The sequence below is a fragment of the Artemia sp. Qi Xiang Cuo genome, chromosome 9, assembly GCF_049724085.1.
Source record: "Artemia sp. Qi Xiang Cuo chromosome 9, ASM4972408v1, whole genome shotgun sequence".
NCBI lineage: Eukaryota > Metazoa > Arthropoda > Branchiopoda > Anostraca > Artemiidae > Artemia > Artemia sp. Qi Xiang Cuo.
In genome coordinates, this window is record NC_142802.1 from 77241961 (window position 1) to 77258980 (window position 17020).

Consider the following 17020-nt stretch of genomic DNA (forward strand, 5'->3'; position numbering starts at 1 on the left):
TAATAGTCGTTTTAAAAAGTTTTAAAATGTAGTTTCAAAGTTCTCGGGGCAAGGGTTGTAAGTTATGCCCTGGGGGCATATGAGGTTTTTTATAGATAGTGATGTTGTAGAAACTACAAAAACGGCTCATTCGATTGGAAATTAGAAGGGCTTGTGCCCTTTTTAATAGTTGAAAGTGATTGGAGGATAACTATAACCCTTCTCACACCCACAGTTTCCCCAAACGCATCGAATCAAAATTTTGAGATAGCCTTTTGTTCGAAGTAGTTAAGAAGTCTGGATGTTATGTTTTTGAGGATGACACTCCCTCCAAAGCCCTCAGGCCAAGGGTTGTAATTTATGCCCTGGGGGCGTATAAGATCTTTTTTTTATAGAAAGCGTTGCCGTAGAAACTTCAAAAAAGGAATCATTCGATTGAAAACTGAAACGGCTAGTACCCTTTTCAATAGTCGAAAGTGATTGGATGGCAAGTAACCCCTCTCTCAAGCCCACCATTTTCCCAGACACTTCCAATAAAAATTTTTAAAAAGCGATTTTGTTTGACATAGTTAAAAGGTCCGGAGATTATGTCTTTAAGGATGACAACCCCCTTAAAACCCTCAGGTCAAGGGTTGTAAGTTATGCCCTGGGGCATATAAGGTTTTTATAGAAAGCATTGTCGTTGAAACTTCAAAAAGTTCTCATTCGATTGGAAATTGAAAGGGCTAGTGTCTTTTTTAATAGTTGAAAGTGATTGGAGAGCAACTAAATTTTGAGATAGCCATTTCGTTTAACGTAGTTGAAAGTTCTGGAAATTAGATTTTTGAGGATGACAGCCCCCTCACAGCCCTCAGGGCAAGAGTTGTAATTTATACCCTAGGGTGATATAAGGTGTTTATAGAAAACGTTGTCTTAGAAACTTCAAAAAGGGCTCATTCGATTGGAAATCGAAAGGGCTAGTGTTATTTTTAATAGTCGAAAGTGATTGGAAGACTTGACATTTTTATAGTAAAGATCGATGTGGGTACAATGTATTTTTTTTTTGACCAGGGCACTTCGTATCGAAGGAGTTGTATTAGTAACTTCGAATAGGGATCATTCGATTGAAAAAAGAAATGGCTAATGCCCTTTTTAATAGTCGAAAGTGATTGGAGGGCAACTAGTACCTCTCCCACGCCCACCCTCCCAATTTCCCATTTTGTTTAAAAACTAAATGTGTTTAAAAACCATTGTGTTTAAAAACTAAATGTTGTCATTTTGTAAAAACAAAATGTTTAATTAAGATTAAATCTAAATGCACTGTGTTAATGCTAATTCCCAATAAGGTATCTCAGCAGTATCCCAAGAACGACTGAGGGTATTATGTTCAAACTTTCGGGGCTACTTCTGCTCTTAAAGTTTTACCAACACAAAACAACGTAAGTGTATCCAAGCTATCAAAGAAAGTAAACAGATTATTTTGCGAATGGTATCAAGTTTTTTATGTCAGGTCAACTAGAGGAGGTATGAAGCTAAATTAAACACTCCTATTTGTGTCCAGATTTTTAAAAGGGTGATGTTGTTAAAAATTGCTGAAAATTTTTCTCCATCATACAAATAGCAGGCCAAACTATAAAGTCTTAAAAAAACGAAAATATTTAAAGAATTATTTTCTTTTTCCCTAAAAAGACTATGTCGAAATAAAACAAACAAAAATTAATTGAAAAAAAAACTTTTTCCACAAAATAAGTTTTTCAAAGAAAAATAAAGAACTCTATTAGACCAAAAATGAGCAAAAATCAAATTCAATTGACTACCAAGAGTGAAACTACCACAAATCAGCATCAATAAATAAACGAACCCCGAAGCGAAAAGATATTACAATAAATAAATAATCGAATCAAATTCAAAACGAGCAGAAATTAACATGAGCAGGGCTTAAAACCCCTATTCCTTCCCAAGGCCAGAACATAATTTGCACTTTACTGAAAAAAATTCAAATGAATGTGCATTGCCAGTTTAATATAAATACACTGATATTTAGTAATCCAAATGTTAATATGATTTGATTTATTAAATTTATGAAAGTAAAAATATTTATATTTTTTCAGTAAAGTGCAAATTATGTTCTGACCTTGGGAATGCATAGGGGTTTTAAGCCCTGCTCATGTTAATTTTTGCTCGTTTTGAGTTTCATTTATTTATCGATGCTGATTTGTGGTAGTTTCACGCTTGGTAGATTATTTGATTTTATTTTTGCACATTTTTGGTTTAATGGAGTTCTTTACTTTTCTTTAAAAAACTTACTTTGTGGAAAAAGTTTTTTAACTTATCTTTTAAAAGGCCACTACAGAATTTACGGCTACGAATGTTATTACAGGGATTGAACATCTCATGGACTGATGCAGTCAAAATGTTCTTCGTTTTGTATAAGAGACAAAGCTTTGGTTTTTAAACATTGTCCTTTCTTTTCAAAAGATTGGCCTTTGATGATACAGTCTTAGCTAAAACCAGTCAGACCTTATCAGATACTTTAACAAATGTTTTCTGAAAAAAAGAAATAAAACAAAACCTTGTGTTCAACGCACAAAACTTCTATCAAAACCGAAAAGCTGCAAAAATTGAAGCCTTTGCCGAAACAACTATCTAATTTGTAGACTTAACATTTTCATTTTGTTCTCCCAAAAGCTAATTAATTCAGGATTTCCCCCTGAGAGAGAGAAGAAACTCGTTGAAGCATACACGTCACTCAGGAACAGGAAAGTTCCTGTTTCCTTGACTAAAGAATAATCACCGAGACCGCCATTTATATCTAGGCTTCATTTTTATCTCTCGAGATACCCCCCCCCCTCTTTCTCCATATTAATCTATTTAGCTTCTTTCCGTCCTCCCTTCACTAATGAAAAAAAAAAAAATTAAGAGCGCACAATAAAGTCAATGGGTCTATCACGTTTCGGCACAATATAATTCTCAAGTCCTTTTTTTCAACGCCATGAAATTTCTAAAAGAATGCAGGCTTTCATCCAGGATAAACAAGGGAAACAATTAACAAAATTAAACACTAAAATGAGAGAGAGCACACATAAGACAGCTACAGAAAAAAAGTAAAGGAAGAAATAGGGAGAATAGTAGTGAAATTTATAGATTAAAAAAACTTTAAAATATTAGTTTTAACAGGCTTCAACACGAAGAAAGATAGACAATCAAATAAAGTAGCTGGAATGATGGTGTTAAATTATGTAAAGAATGTGACACATTCCTCTGATCTACTCCTCAACAAGGAGCAGCCATCCAAGGATACCAACTGCAAGGAAAGTGGAATAAGATTTAAGATCCCCAGCTGTTAAGAGATTGTCTACATATCAGGAACTACTCCAGACAGACAAATATACAATGCGCGTGTCCAAACTAAAAGAGCTAAAAATACTCCTTGAAAAAGAACGAATTATTTTTATTGTATTGGGGATGTTTTACAGTAAGAAGAACTAGCATCTTTTTTGTCTTCAATTTAAGTTCTAAAAATTTAAGTCAGGTGTTTTTCTCAAGCGACAGTTCTTCAGACTAAACTTAGGTGGGGGGGGAGGGGGTTTAGATATGACATTTTTGACACAGATAAGATTTTTAGAAGTTATTTTTGTATGGTCCTGTGTTGTGATTGTTCGTCATCCCAATTAGTCCATCTCCTTCCTTAAGCTCCTGAATCGATTTTTTGCCCCCTTCAAATTATTTAAAGATTTATACCTCCTTTGCCCACCTATATCTTGAATATGCTTGTCCTGCTTGGCACCCTGCCATTTCGCGGGAAGAGTCAGAAAAAATGGAATATATCCTAAAAAGAGCCTTGCGAATAATTTTCAAAGAAGGTAAAGTTCCATACTCTTTTTTTCTAAAAACAAGCTAGGTCGGAAACACTTGAGTGCAGGAGAGTAAGTTGTGCCTCCGTTTTTCAAAACAAGCAACACAACACCCTCGCACGGAAAATATTTTCCCCAAAACACACCTACCACCCAGACTTTGCCCATCCTTGGCAACCCTGACCGTTGACTTCAACGGTCATATACATTGCGAAAAAACATTTGTCCCTTATTAAATAAAAAAAAACAAGTTTTTTTAACTGAAAGTAAGGAGCGACGTTAAAACTTAAAACGAACAGAATTTATTCCGTATATGAAAGGGGCTGTCCCCTCCTCAACGCCTCGCTTTTTACGTTAAAGTTTTTGATTGTTTAAAAAAAACTTGAGTTGTGAAAAGTCAAACTCTAGCGTAAAGAGCGAGGCGTTGAGGGGGGACAGCCCCTTTCATACACGGAATAATTTCTGTTCGTTTTAAATTTCAATGTTGCTCCTTACTTTCAGTTAAAAAAAACATGTTTTTTTTAATTTAATTTTTGAACGTTTTGAATTAATGCCGGTTTTGATTTTGGCTCACCAAACATGAATAATTAAAACAAAATTTGAATATTAGGCTAATTTTACTTTTATTTGGTTAAATGGCTTTCTCGAAACCTGTTTAATTTTATTTACGAAAGTTTTTATTAGTAATTAATATACATAACTTACGAATTAACTTACTCAACGAACTTCTTTATTCATATATTTTTAATACGTATATTAAAGGGTTCGCCCCCTAGTCAATACATTGCTCTTTAAGCTAAAGTTCGAATTTTGTTCCAATTCTTTAAAAATGACCCCTTAATCACAAATGCCGTTAATTAGAATAAATAGCTCTTATGAAAGTACTAAATAGTCTTTGGCTTAAAGAGCGAGGTATTGACTAGGGGGTGAACCCAATCATTTACGTAATGTTTTCTGTAGTTTTAAGTTTTGATGTTGCTCCTTACTTTCAGTTGAAAACTTGTCTTTTTTTATATAATTTCTGATCTTTTTTAAATAATGCTGGGAAATCCGGCGCCCCCGTCATTGCAATGTCCCTTCCCCCATGAAAACTTCCTTCATGGAAAGATCCTCCCACATAACCCCCGACCCACGCCCCTCCCCCCCTACCAGAAAAAATCCCCCCAGAAAACGTCTGTATACTTCCCAATAACCAATACTATATGTTAACATTAAGTAAAGTTCATAAGTTTCAGCCCTCCCCCCGGGGACTTCGGGGGATTAAGTCATCCTAAAAGACATAGTTATCATCTTTTCGACCGTGTTGAACAAAATGGCTATCTCAAAATTTTGATCGGGTGACTTTGGGAAAAAATGAGCGTGGGAAGGGGCCTATTTGCCCTCCATTTTTTCGGTCACTTAAAAAGAGCCCTAGAACTTTTAATTTCCGTTCGAACGAGCCCTCCCACGATATTCTAGGACCACTGGGTTGATACGACCACCCCTGGGGAAAAAAACAACAAACAAACAAACAAATAAACCCGCATCCGTGATCTTTCTTCTGGCAAAAAATGCAAAATTCCACATTTTTGTAGATAGGAGCTTGAAACCTCTGCAATAGGGTCCTCTGATACGCTAAATATGACAGTTTGATTTTCATTCAGGTTCTATAACTTTTAGGGGATCTTTCCCTCTTTTTTCGAAAATCAGCCAAATTTTTGATTGGTAGGACTAAACTTGATGAAACTTATATATTTGAAATCAGCATTAAAATCTCATTCTTTTGATGTATCTATTGGTATCAAAATTCCGTTTTCTACAGTTTCGGTTACCATTGAACCGGGTCACTCCTTACTTACAGTTCGTTACCACGAACTGTTTGATATTACGGAAAAAATTAAAAAAACATCCAATTAATTTACTGATTGTTATTCGTTGTATGGTCGCTTTTCTACTTCTTTTTTGGCTTTCAATGACTCTTTTTAATACACTAGTTAATGCACTAGTATATATATATATATATATATATATATATATATATATATATCATATATATATATATATATATATATATATATATATATCATATATATGTATATATATATATATATATATATATATATATATATATATATATATATATATATATATATATATATATATATGTATATATATATATATATATATATATATATATATATATATATATATATATATATATATATATATATATATATATATATATGTATATATATATGTATATATATATTGGGATACTCGCAAAACGAAGCTGGGCCGTTACCATGGATAGTTAAAATAAAGATTGAAAATTTTTAGCTTGAGTTTTCAGTAGCTGAAGCTGGCGGAATAAAAAATTAACGGATGTTCAATGATGACTACGTAAAACCGCCAAGACTTGTCAGACTCAGAGCCACCAACCATTAGTAGAGGCAAAATTATCACGAGAGGGATATAATCTCTTCTGTTATTATTATGGGAAAACAATTATTGTTTAGAAACCAAATCATTGTAACAGCAGAGAGCCCTAAAACTTAATCTAATTTATCAATTCCCTTACGCAAGCAGTTTTTTTTTACATGAATATTTTTTCTCTTTTGAGTTAGCATGCCTGGACAATATTTGTGTCTATTCCTGCTTTCGTGAACTTGATCAGCTCCTGCCTCTCCATCCACACAAAATGTACTGACATATCCCCTAATAGGTCATGCGAAACAATAAACTAAGATACATACACTAATGGATCCTCAAATGAATCAAAGCAGTCAAATCAAACTACACAATATCTGACTATAATAAACATTTATTTTTACTATATCTTTTCTTCATATGGTGTCTTTTCTCGACAGTCAAACAGTTCGCTGTAACGAGCTGTAAGTAAGGAGTGGCTCGGCTCAATAGTAACCGAAACTCTAAAAACAGAATTTTGATAACGCTACATATATCAAAAGAATTGGCTTTTTCTGTTGATTCCAAATTTATAAATTTCATTAAGTTTAATGCTATCCATTAAAATTTGCCAAATTTTCAAAAAATGCGGTAAACACCCCTGAAAAATCAAGCGATCTTAATGAAAATCAAGCAATCTAATTCAGCATATCAGAGAACCCTACTGTACAGGTTTCAAGCTCCTTTCTACAAAAAAGAGAAATGTTGCATATTTTTTTTTTGCCAGAAGAAAGATCATCGATGCGTGGTTCTTTTTTTTCTCTTTTTTTCTAGGGGTGATTGTATCAATCCAAAGATCTTAGAAGATCGGGAGAGGGCTCATTTGAACAGAAATAAAAATTTCGGCTGCCCTTTTTGAGTGACCAAAGGGATCGGAGGGCAACTAGCCCCCTCCCACGCCCTTTGCCCCCAAAGACATTCGATCAAAATAGTGAGATACTTGTTTGATTCAGCAAAGTTGAAAGGTCCGATAATCAAGACTTTGGGAATGGCGTGACCCCCTATGGTCCCTGAGAAAAGGACTGTATATATAGGCTGAACTCTATATATAATAATTTATTAAAATCTGACAGAGTAAAGTTCAATTCACCCAATATAGTTGACCTCCGTCCAAATGTTATACCATTGAACGCTAATGAACCGAATCCAAGAAGGTCAAAGAGGCTAGCTTCCGTATTTGCTTTGAAAAGAATTAGAGAATTAAACAATATGTAGTTTTATTTGATTTTGTATATAAACTTTTGTTTTAAATTGTTTTTGCTTAATTTTACTACGTCATTTACGCAACTTCTAACATTATTGGAAAATATACAGAATTTTTTTGGGGGAATTTTCTTCGGGGGGGGGGGGTTCTTTGTATGATTTGAGAAATGAAAAAGCAAGTTTTTTCACCTGAAATTAAGAGCAACATTAAAACTTAAAACCACAGAAACAATTCCGTATATGAGGGGGGTTGACCCTTCCTCAACCCTCACTCTTCACGCTAAAGCTTGACTTTTTTTGTCACAATTCTTTAAGAAACACTGCTCCAACACAAAGGAAGTTGAATTTAAATGAGAAGTTCTTTTAAAGAATTGTAAGACTTTGGCGTAAAGAGCGAGGGTGGAGAGAGGGTGTAGGCAAGAGGAAGCTCCTCTCATATATGGGATAATTTCCGTTCGTTTTAAGTTTTATTGTTGCTCCTTGCTTTCGACGAAAAAATTGTCTTTATTAGTTGATCTTTCAACATATCCACTTCATATTATTTGTCTTGACAATTTTAAACGATAAAAACGTCGAAAACAATTAAAACGACAACAACTCAACATTTTATTATTACTCATGCATGAAAAGATGTTAATGGACAATTTCGTTGAACCTCATTTGAGCGTGGGATGAATTACCACCACCCCCCTCGTCCCACTCTCTTGTTAGCCCTCTCTCTCTGTTCCCCTTCCCTCGTTCTAACTTTCGGTGTCTCCCCCTCTCTCTTTATCTCCTTTGAACATTTCCAGAATAGACATATCGTGCATTTACTTACGGTGAAGGTATAAAAACCGTCTGGAATAGGCTGGCCACCAAATTTAATGCTTATGGTATATTCACCAGCGTCTTTTGTATTATAATAAATACTAAATGTTCCATCTCCATTGTCTTCAATGTCAATGTCAAGGTCACTGAAAATAAAAGAGGTAAAAATGGAGGATTTGAAATCCCAGGCTCCTCATCTTTTTGGGTTTTTGACTTTTTTAGTTTTTACTTCTCATTTTTTCATTTTTTTTAATTTTTTTTTAGTTTCATTTTTTAAGCACAAATTTCAGACTAGACTGCTTATTGAATAGAATTGAAATGAAGCTCATAATAGCGAACTTGATTAGTTCTCAATGTACTAACATTTTTATTTTTGTGGTACAAAATGCTCTATTATATCTGAATCAAATTCAAATATTAAACAAACTTTTTTTTTCGCCGATTTGTATCGGCGCAATATTATCGGGGTTTAAAGCAAAATTTTCGTGAAACTCTTGAAATAAAGAAAATCTTATTCAAGAATATTGCTTTGAATCGGGATACATGTGAATTTGGGCTGAACTCTATATATGATAATTTATTAAAATCTGACAGAGTAAAGTTCAATTCACCCAATGTAGTTGACCTCTGTCCAAATGTTATACCATTGAACGCTAATGAACCGAATCCAAGAAGGTCAAAGAGGCTAGCTTCCGCCTTTGCTTCGAAAAGAATTAGAGAATTAAACAATGTGTAGTTTTATTTGATTTCGTATATAAACTTTTGTTTTAAATTGTTTTTGCTTAGTTTTACTACTGATGACCATCACTGTATATGTGACGGAAATATCTGGTATTTTTGTGAATTTCTATACACTGTCTATTAAAAAGGATTTTATCCCTATTTTGAACTTTTATTGTATTATAATAAAATAATAGTCAAAGCAAAATAAATGCTAAATTGAAAATGGCCTGACTTCTATGTCTGAAGTGTTTAGCTTTTTCTATATCTGTTTTTTGTTAGTGCGCATATCATATTCGATTTTTTAACGGATGATACTGAAAGATTAACTGATTTATCTTCTACTTTTCGGATATTCACAAAGGAGCCTGCGTTTTTTTTTTTTTTTTTTTTTTTGCATAAAGGTAAGCGACTATACCTCAGAATAGAGCCTAATTGCAGTTGACCCGTTTCATTCAAACGTAACAAATATTATACGTAGCTGAGCAAGTACAATAAATTTTTCTCGTGGCTGGGGGGGGGGGGTCAAGGTCAAGGTGCAATTTTCAGGAAACCTTTTCCTTTCTTTCTTTCTTTTTTGGGGGGGAGGGGGCATCGAATTTCAGGGGAAGGAGTAAACTGTTTTTTCTCTGGTTCTTAGAAACGGTCTAATTTATGGTCACTATATCTAGTTATGTTTGATGTTTCATCTTAGTTATTCAATATTGTATTTGACACAGTTTTTCTTTGGAAAAATTATAGTTATTTTCTAATCGTCTTGGAAAGTATTGTTCGAATCATCAATCAACGGGTATCAAAAACATAATTACACCGGATATTTAGCAAGCTGGTTTTCTAAAACCTATTAAAAAAAAAACAAAAAAAACTTGAAATAAACTGCGGGACAACTTTTTCGCCATGAATTTTCTATAATGACAAGAACAATCATTACGTTACGGATAAAAATTCGGAAACAAAACAGAGAGAGCTATGAGTGTGTGTGGACCTTGAGCTTTAGTTGAGTCTACTAGAAATACAGTTAACTCCAATTACAGCTACGCTCATCGTTTTATTCTTGTGTTCTAGTTGCTTCATAATTCCTGTCGCTGAGTGCAATCACCACGTGGTAACAGAAATTTCGCTTATGGATTTTACATTTTTTGACAAAGATGGTCTTAGGATACTTAGAAAGTATTTCATAAAAAGTCCTCTGATAATTTTGCCTGACAATCTGACAATTGCCTTCTAGACAAAGAAGCACAATTTTGTTGTTCAGGTCTTGTCAGAACTATGGTTGGCATGACTGTCGCCAATTCAACTACAGTGAACTACCATAGTTCAGGGTCCGAGCGCATGATATACAAGAAATATGCAAACTATGGAAAAAGTGTGTAATATTAAAATCTAGGAAGGTTGATTGGGCATATGCCCGAGCCTGGGTGCTATTTGAATCTGTTTTAAGTGTTATTAAATCTATTTAAATAAAAACGATAAACAAAAATAAGCTGCTGGCGAATGTCTACGCCGTAAATCTACTGTGACAGTAACAGCGCTATTAGATTTATGATATGTTTAAATGTCCCCACTTGCAATGTGAAGAAATGGAAAAAGTGGAATAGCAAATGAGACAAAAAAGAAGAAAACAGGTTTGACACTAAAAATTACACGCATATATTTGGCTGAGCGAAAGAGGTGAGTCAGTGGTGTGTCGTAGAGTTTCCTAAGCGATCGTCTTGAGACTATTTCTTCTAAATCAATCACCTCGGTTGATGGATCCACAATTCCATATATGAAAGATTTGTAGAATGCCTTAGTGGCAGTCTCAGCAAAAATTTTGCAAATCTTCAGTATATGGTGAGTCTTTTTCTACGCTCGGGGAGGAACTTCCCACAAGAGTGATATGTTCCAGATGGCGGGAAAACAGAGTATTGAAAAGCTTTGATACAATAGACTGATTGAGTGACCACTTGCATTTGACAGATTTTCCATGAGCTGAGCAAATAGATTTACAGACTGATTCAATCAGCAAGCCTTTAGTTAACCTAGGCATTTGACCGTACATTATACCAAGGTACTTTTAGTGCCACTGAAAACAACAAATCCCAATTTCTCTGTTGACCATAGTCCTATTCTTCTGTATAGGATAGGAGACGAAAATTCTCTTGTAGACCCCTTAACCTGCTGCATGAATACTCCAGACCCCTTAACCTAAGCAACAAAGAATTCAAAAAAAGAAACTATATGGAAAAAAAAGCACAAAACTACAGGGAAATCGTAAAAACTTGTGAATTGTGAGGGTGGATAATGACTTACTTGACTTAAGTCCCATCCGTCCTTGAAGGTCGTCTTGGGGCCTCTTTCTTCGTAACGGCGTGGATGTGCCTTTCGTAGGCTTTACGGTCTTCTGCTAGGCAAAAAAGGTCCGAGAGGCGGTGAGATGCAAAGTTTTCCTTCCACCTTTTTGGGGGACGACCACGAGGACGAGAACCGTGAATTTGGCCTTCGAAGGTGATTTTTGGGAGACGGGACCGACTCAACCGTTGTACGTGACCGAGCCATCGAAGTTGCTGGAGCTGGATCTTCATGAGAATTGTTTGTTGTACTTTAAGGCGCTCGAGAAGTTCGACATTTGAGATTCTATCAAGGTAAGTGATCCCGCCGATGCGGCGGAGGCACTTAGTTTCAAATGCTGCAAGTCGACGGTTGTCATTTACCTTCAGTGTCCATGTTTCACATGAGTAGATTGCGATGGGGATGATCAGGGTGTCAAAAAGTCGTGTCTTAAGCCGAAGAGACAAATCCTTGCTTCGCCATATGGGCATAAGGGCCTTGAAACTGGAACTCGCGAGGGCGAGACGTCTTTTAATGTCTTTTGATAGACTGTTGTCGCTGGTGATCAGACTACCGAGGTAAGGGAACTCGTCAACCCACTGGATACTCTCTCCATTAATTTTCAGGTCTGGCTTAATTGTATCCTGTGGCTTTCGTGAGCAGCACATAGCCTTTGTTTTTGATACATTTATGATCATTCCAAAAACAACTAGTGGCTTCGAAGAAGTCGTTAGCAACGGCTTGTAGATCCTCGGGTGTTTCAGCCATATCGTCGATATCGATGGCTTAGGCTAGCTTATTTATATGAATACCCCCGGTATGTGCGCCACAAGTTGTCTCCACCAGGGATAAGACTGCTGTGAGGAAAAGGTTGAACAGCTCTGGAGACAAAAGACATCCTTAAAGGACACCTGCGGAAGTCTGGAAACTGTCAGTGAGACCATCACTAGTCATGACGCGACTCCCAAATTTTGAGTACATATCCTTGATAAGATCTACTAGGTTTCGTGGGATTCCGTAATGGAGGAGGATATGCCATTGGCAATTTCTCCAAATAAGATCAAATGCTTGCCTAAAGTCGATGAAGAGCTGATAGAGGTCGCGACCGAATTCCAGATATTTCTCTAAAATATGGCGAACAGTGAAAATTTGATCAACGGTCGATCTCCCAGGATGAAACCCAGCTTAGTATTCTTGGATGACTAAGGTTGACACGGCTCTGATCCGTTGGAGTATAATTCGGGTGAAGATCTTGGCAGGTTGACTTGTTAGGCTAATAGGACGGTGATTACCACATACTGCCTTTGACCCCTTCTTGTGTAGTGGAACAATTGTGGCTTCGCACCAAGAAGTTGGGAAATGACTCTTTTGCCAGGCACCGAATTCAATCTTGTGGAAACGATCTATAAGTGGTTCACACCGGACTGTCAGCAGTTCTGCCAGTATCCCTTCCGGGCCAGGGACCTTGTTGGTCTTCAGCACTTGGATGGCATCTTCAACCTCAGAACGGACAGGAGGTGGGCCGAGGTCTGAGACAGTAACAGGAAAGCGTTCCAGGACAGCAGGTGTCGGAAGGGTACGAGGATTAAGCTTTTCTTTGAAATCCATTTCGGTTAGATACCTTCTGTGCTTTGTATCTGAGAGCCATTTTTTCTAGCAGTGCACAAGAACTGAGGCTTTTTTTGCTTTTTAGCTAACGAACTCTTTTATACATGAAGCATGTATCACCTCTCTTAAATTCAGCCTAAGACTGTTCACATTTGTCTTTAATGTAGGTGCGATGGACTATACGGGTGGCCTTTTCTACCTGCACGCTTCAATTGCTTATATCTGTCCCTGCTCTCTCTGTCTGGCCTCTTATTGTGTTTTCATTTCTCAACACATAATAAAATGATTTCGTTCGTTATCCAAGGCTTTTTATCACCCTTTTTGGTTCCTAGGGCAGACATCGCTACTTTGCTGATGATCTTAGAGGAGTCTGTGACCAGTTTATCGATATCCTCTTTAGATAGAGTTACAGGCGGGACGTATCCATACGCCGATGGGCCCTGCCCAGTGCTCATTAGAGGGTCCTTCCACCTCCTCCGGCTGAACTTATGGCCCCCAGACGTGGGTGCTCCAGCTATATTTCAAGACCCCCAGAGACCGGGTCCTCCCTTGGTCCGCTCCTCCCTACCGAGAGGTGCCCTGCATATCTACAGGACGTTCCACTATTCGCCACCTGGGGACGCGCTGAGTGGCCTGGGAGAGGCCGAATCTCAGGGTGGATAATGCATCAATAAAAAAGCAGCAAAAGGGAGTTTTAAATAGTCAATTTAAAACTCAAAAAACCTTTCAAAATAAAAATAAATTTAATAAAAATCAGAAAAAGAAAAATACTGACGAATATATTATCGTTAATGTAAAAGACAAATAGAACACATGCAGGTAATTATTGTGTTACAGACCGTAAGCATAAATAAGCTTTAATAATAAAAATACAAAAAACTAATCAAAATTTCTTAAATATATAAAAAAAAAACAACCAACTAACCATTAAATACCGATTTAATTCAAATTTAGTGACCCCCACCTTCCTCCTATTTTTATGTGTCATGCCCAACCATACAGTAAATTTTAAAGAATTATCTATTTTCTTTAATTTACAACACGAATGCACTGAAGGGGGCTTCTCATTGGAGAGCTTCAGAATGCCCAGGTAACAAACCTGGCACCCTGATAACAAGAAAAACGGGTATCCGGAATAACAAGTCACATGCGTCTCTTTTATTACGTTTTGGGTCTGTCTTGTGATTTGACTTCATTCCTATTGCGCCAATTAAACAGAACTTAGGGACACCGGCAAATTTGTTTGTTACAAAAAATGGTATCCATTTTAACAGCTAAACTTCTATAGAATGTCAAAAGGCCTTTTTTTCCTATCTCTTTTTATTCTTAAAATTTTAGAAGTCCATCTTCAATCGATGAAAAGTTAACAAATTTTAGAATTACTGCCACAAGTTTCGTAAACAAAATGAATCCTGTAAAAAAATAGCTTGAAATTATTTATTTTTTAATTATTTTCATTTGGCTTCAAAACAGAACTAGCAATATTACAATTGAGAGTGAAATAAAGATATAAATTCAAATCCCCCCCCCGCATGAAAGTTTCACATAAAAAAAACATGTATTCACCTCATATCTGTTCCTTGTCAAGTAATAATACCATGACACATTTTTTCTGATCTATTTTCTATATTTCTTATTTTCTTCAAAATGGGTCTAAACATATTCAGTAAATTAGATCTATATCGTTTTTCGTCGGATGGTTTTAGGTGAAAAACAAAAAAATTTTATAAACAGTAAAGATCGAATAAGGATTCTGCACAAACGAACTATCTCTTGGTTTGGTGCGAAAAACAGGCTAAAAACAGTGTAAGAACAGGCAAACTCCTGATTCGGTGCAGTCCTTTAGCAGAAAGGTAGGATGGTAGTACTCCGCTTAAATAGGAAACGTGCAATGATAATGATTGTTCATTTATAACCGTACAAAAATATACGGCACTCGTGAAGTAATTGAAACGAAAAATGAAGAGCCAAAACAAAACTAACCATCAACATAAAACTAAACATAAAAAACCTAAGTTAATGAAGAAATTGAATTAAATTCTGATGTGGCGACAATCGGGAGAATGCTGAGACTGACAGCTTTTTGTGAACCGTGGTCAATTTTGTTGTTGCATCCTGGACATCCAATTTATAAAAAAATTCTACTGTTAACACGCCAAGAGGGGAGACAAAGTAAAAAATTACAATATCTCAAATAAATGGATTTTCTTGGCATCGTTTTTTTCTAAAAGCGGCCAAAAGGGGATTCATTAAATTCAATGTTCGAAGATGTGATTGTAGGCAAAGAGTGGGACCGTAGCACCTCCAACAACTTCTTGGCAGATAGGTAGGTCAGTTTACATCTTGTTTTCTAATGTTTCTAAACTTTCTAAATCTTGAAATATTGAGATTTAAATTTCGAAATATTTATAATCTCATTAGAGGCATAAAGCAAAACTTGATGACCCCTCAAAAGCTTTGAGGATCCTCATCCATCCGATCATTCTCATTCCCAAAAAATTTTGTCGGTTAAGGGTCTCCAAGACAAGGTGCATCGATAAGGTTCACTAAGGTCCATCGAAGCTCTCTTCAGTCCTGCTTATTGATGCAAATTATGGCCTTAAAGCAATTAGTCAAAGACCAGTATTTTAAAGTGTGTCCAAATGTTTAATTACTCTACTGAAATGGCATAATGCATTCAAATTGTGAAGAAAGTATTCAATATGTTAAAAACTCAGCATATTAGATTTTTACCATGAAAATGTATCATAGCCAGCTCGCGGCACTTTTGATTAATTTCTAAAGGTTTCTTACCTTCCCTGGGTAGATCTTATTTTACAGGTAACTGCACCATGTCCGGCTTGCTTAGCATTGACTGTAATGCAATACTCTTCACCAAGGGTAAGCACTTTTTGCTTACCTTCTGTTATTTGACAGCGATCAGCCTGCAAAATATAACCCCTTAAGAAAATGTTTGATTAACAAGAGAAATCAAAGAACCGTTTATAAAGAAAATTTGCTTTCGCAGTATCGTATAGTATATTTGGTAAAATAAAATTTTAAGGTCTCCAAATTAAAACGTAACATAAAAAGACATATCACCTATAACTGACGGTGTCGATAACGCTAGAGAAAATTCGTTTTATTGTATACACTAATGCAACAAAGGTGTAAAACCGAATATCAAGCACGGTTAGCTCAGATGGTACAGATGTGTTAAAGTAACATCTGTGGAATAACAATCGATGTTGTACTATGCTACGCTTACAAATCGAAACGTAGTCCTTATAAAGGGGAGGGGACTTTCGTTTCTCTTTGTAAATGAGTGTTGCCAAAGTCACAGTTTTGGTAAGCCTACCCTGTTTTGTCTCACAACACAAGAATTGAGTTGAAACTTTCAAGGGGAAGTTTTTAATGGAGGAGGGGGGGGGGGGGTGCAAGACTACTTTGAATTTTGTGTTGGGGGGCAAAATAATTTTTCCCAATCCTCACAAAAGAGCTTGCGACACGGTTTGTTTTCTTTTCTATTCTTGTCGCCGAGCAGGCTGCGCTGTTAGTTAAATAAATCTATAAAATCCATAAAAAACCTGACAAAACAGTGACTTGTAAAACAGAAAAAAACAGAAAAAAAATAAAAGGGTAAAAATAAAAATACGACAGGTATTGAAAAAACATTGCAATACTAAACTCGAGGAGATAAATATTTTCTTTCATCACTTAGCCTGGGTTCGATTGGACGATGGGAGGAAGATCAAAAATACACTACAAAATTCATTAGTCTCCATTAACATATTGGTAATTTAATGATGTAAAAACAGTCGTGTATAAGTAGTAAGGCATCTAGTACCACGACCAGTGATTGCGTAATATGCCTTACAACGGGCCAGGCATCTATTATAATCTATTCTGGTTCAAGTTTTTTCTGACACAATTAACTGAATTTCTATTTCATGATATACTAGTTTTTCTTAGGTTAGATCCGTCTCGGAAAAACAGGTGTATCTTTTTTAGTTTTCTTTACAATTCATATTAGTAAGAGAATTGAATTCAATGAGAATAGTTTTTATTTGCAAGGATCTTATTAGAGGAAAAAAATGAGGGGTGCATTTACATTATTGGAGATTAATGAAAGAGCT

At 35.8% G+C, this 17020-nt stretch overlaps 1 protein-coding gene across 1 annotated transcript in view; it reads right to left on the reverse strand.

Moving 5' to 3' along the window:
• The window catches only part of cher (filamin A protein cher), a 170548-nt gene that overhangs the window by 118404 nt on the left and 35124 nt on the right, over positions 1-17020 (reverse strand). The window contains exons 4-5 of the mRNA XM_089094873.1: positions 15699-15829; positions 8278-8413 (exon numbers count right to left, since the gene is read on the reverse strand). Of these exons, the coding sequence (XP_088950999.1) occupies positions 8278-8413; positions 15699-15829 (267 nt within the window). The remainder of the gene's footprint in view (positions 1-8277; positions 8414-15698; positions 15830-17020) is intronic.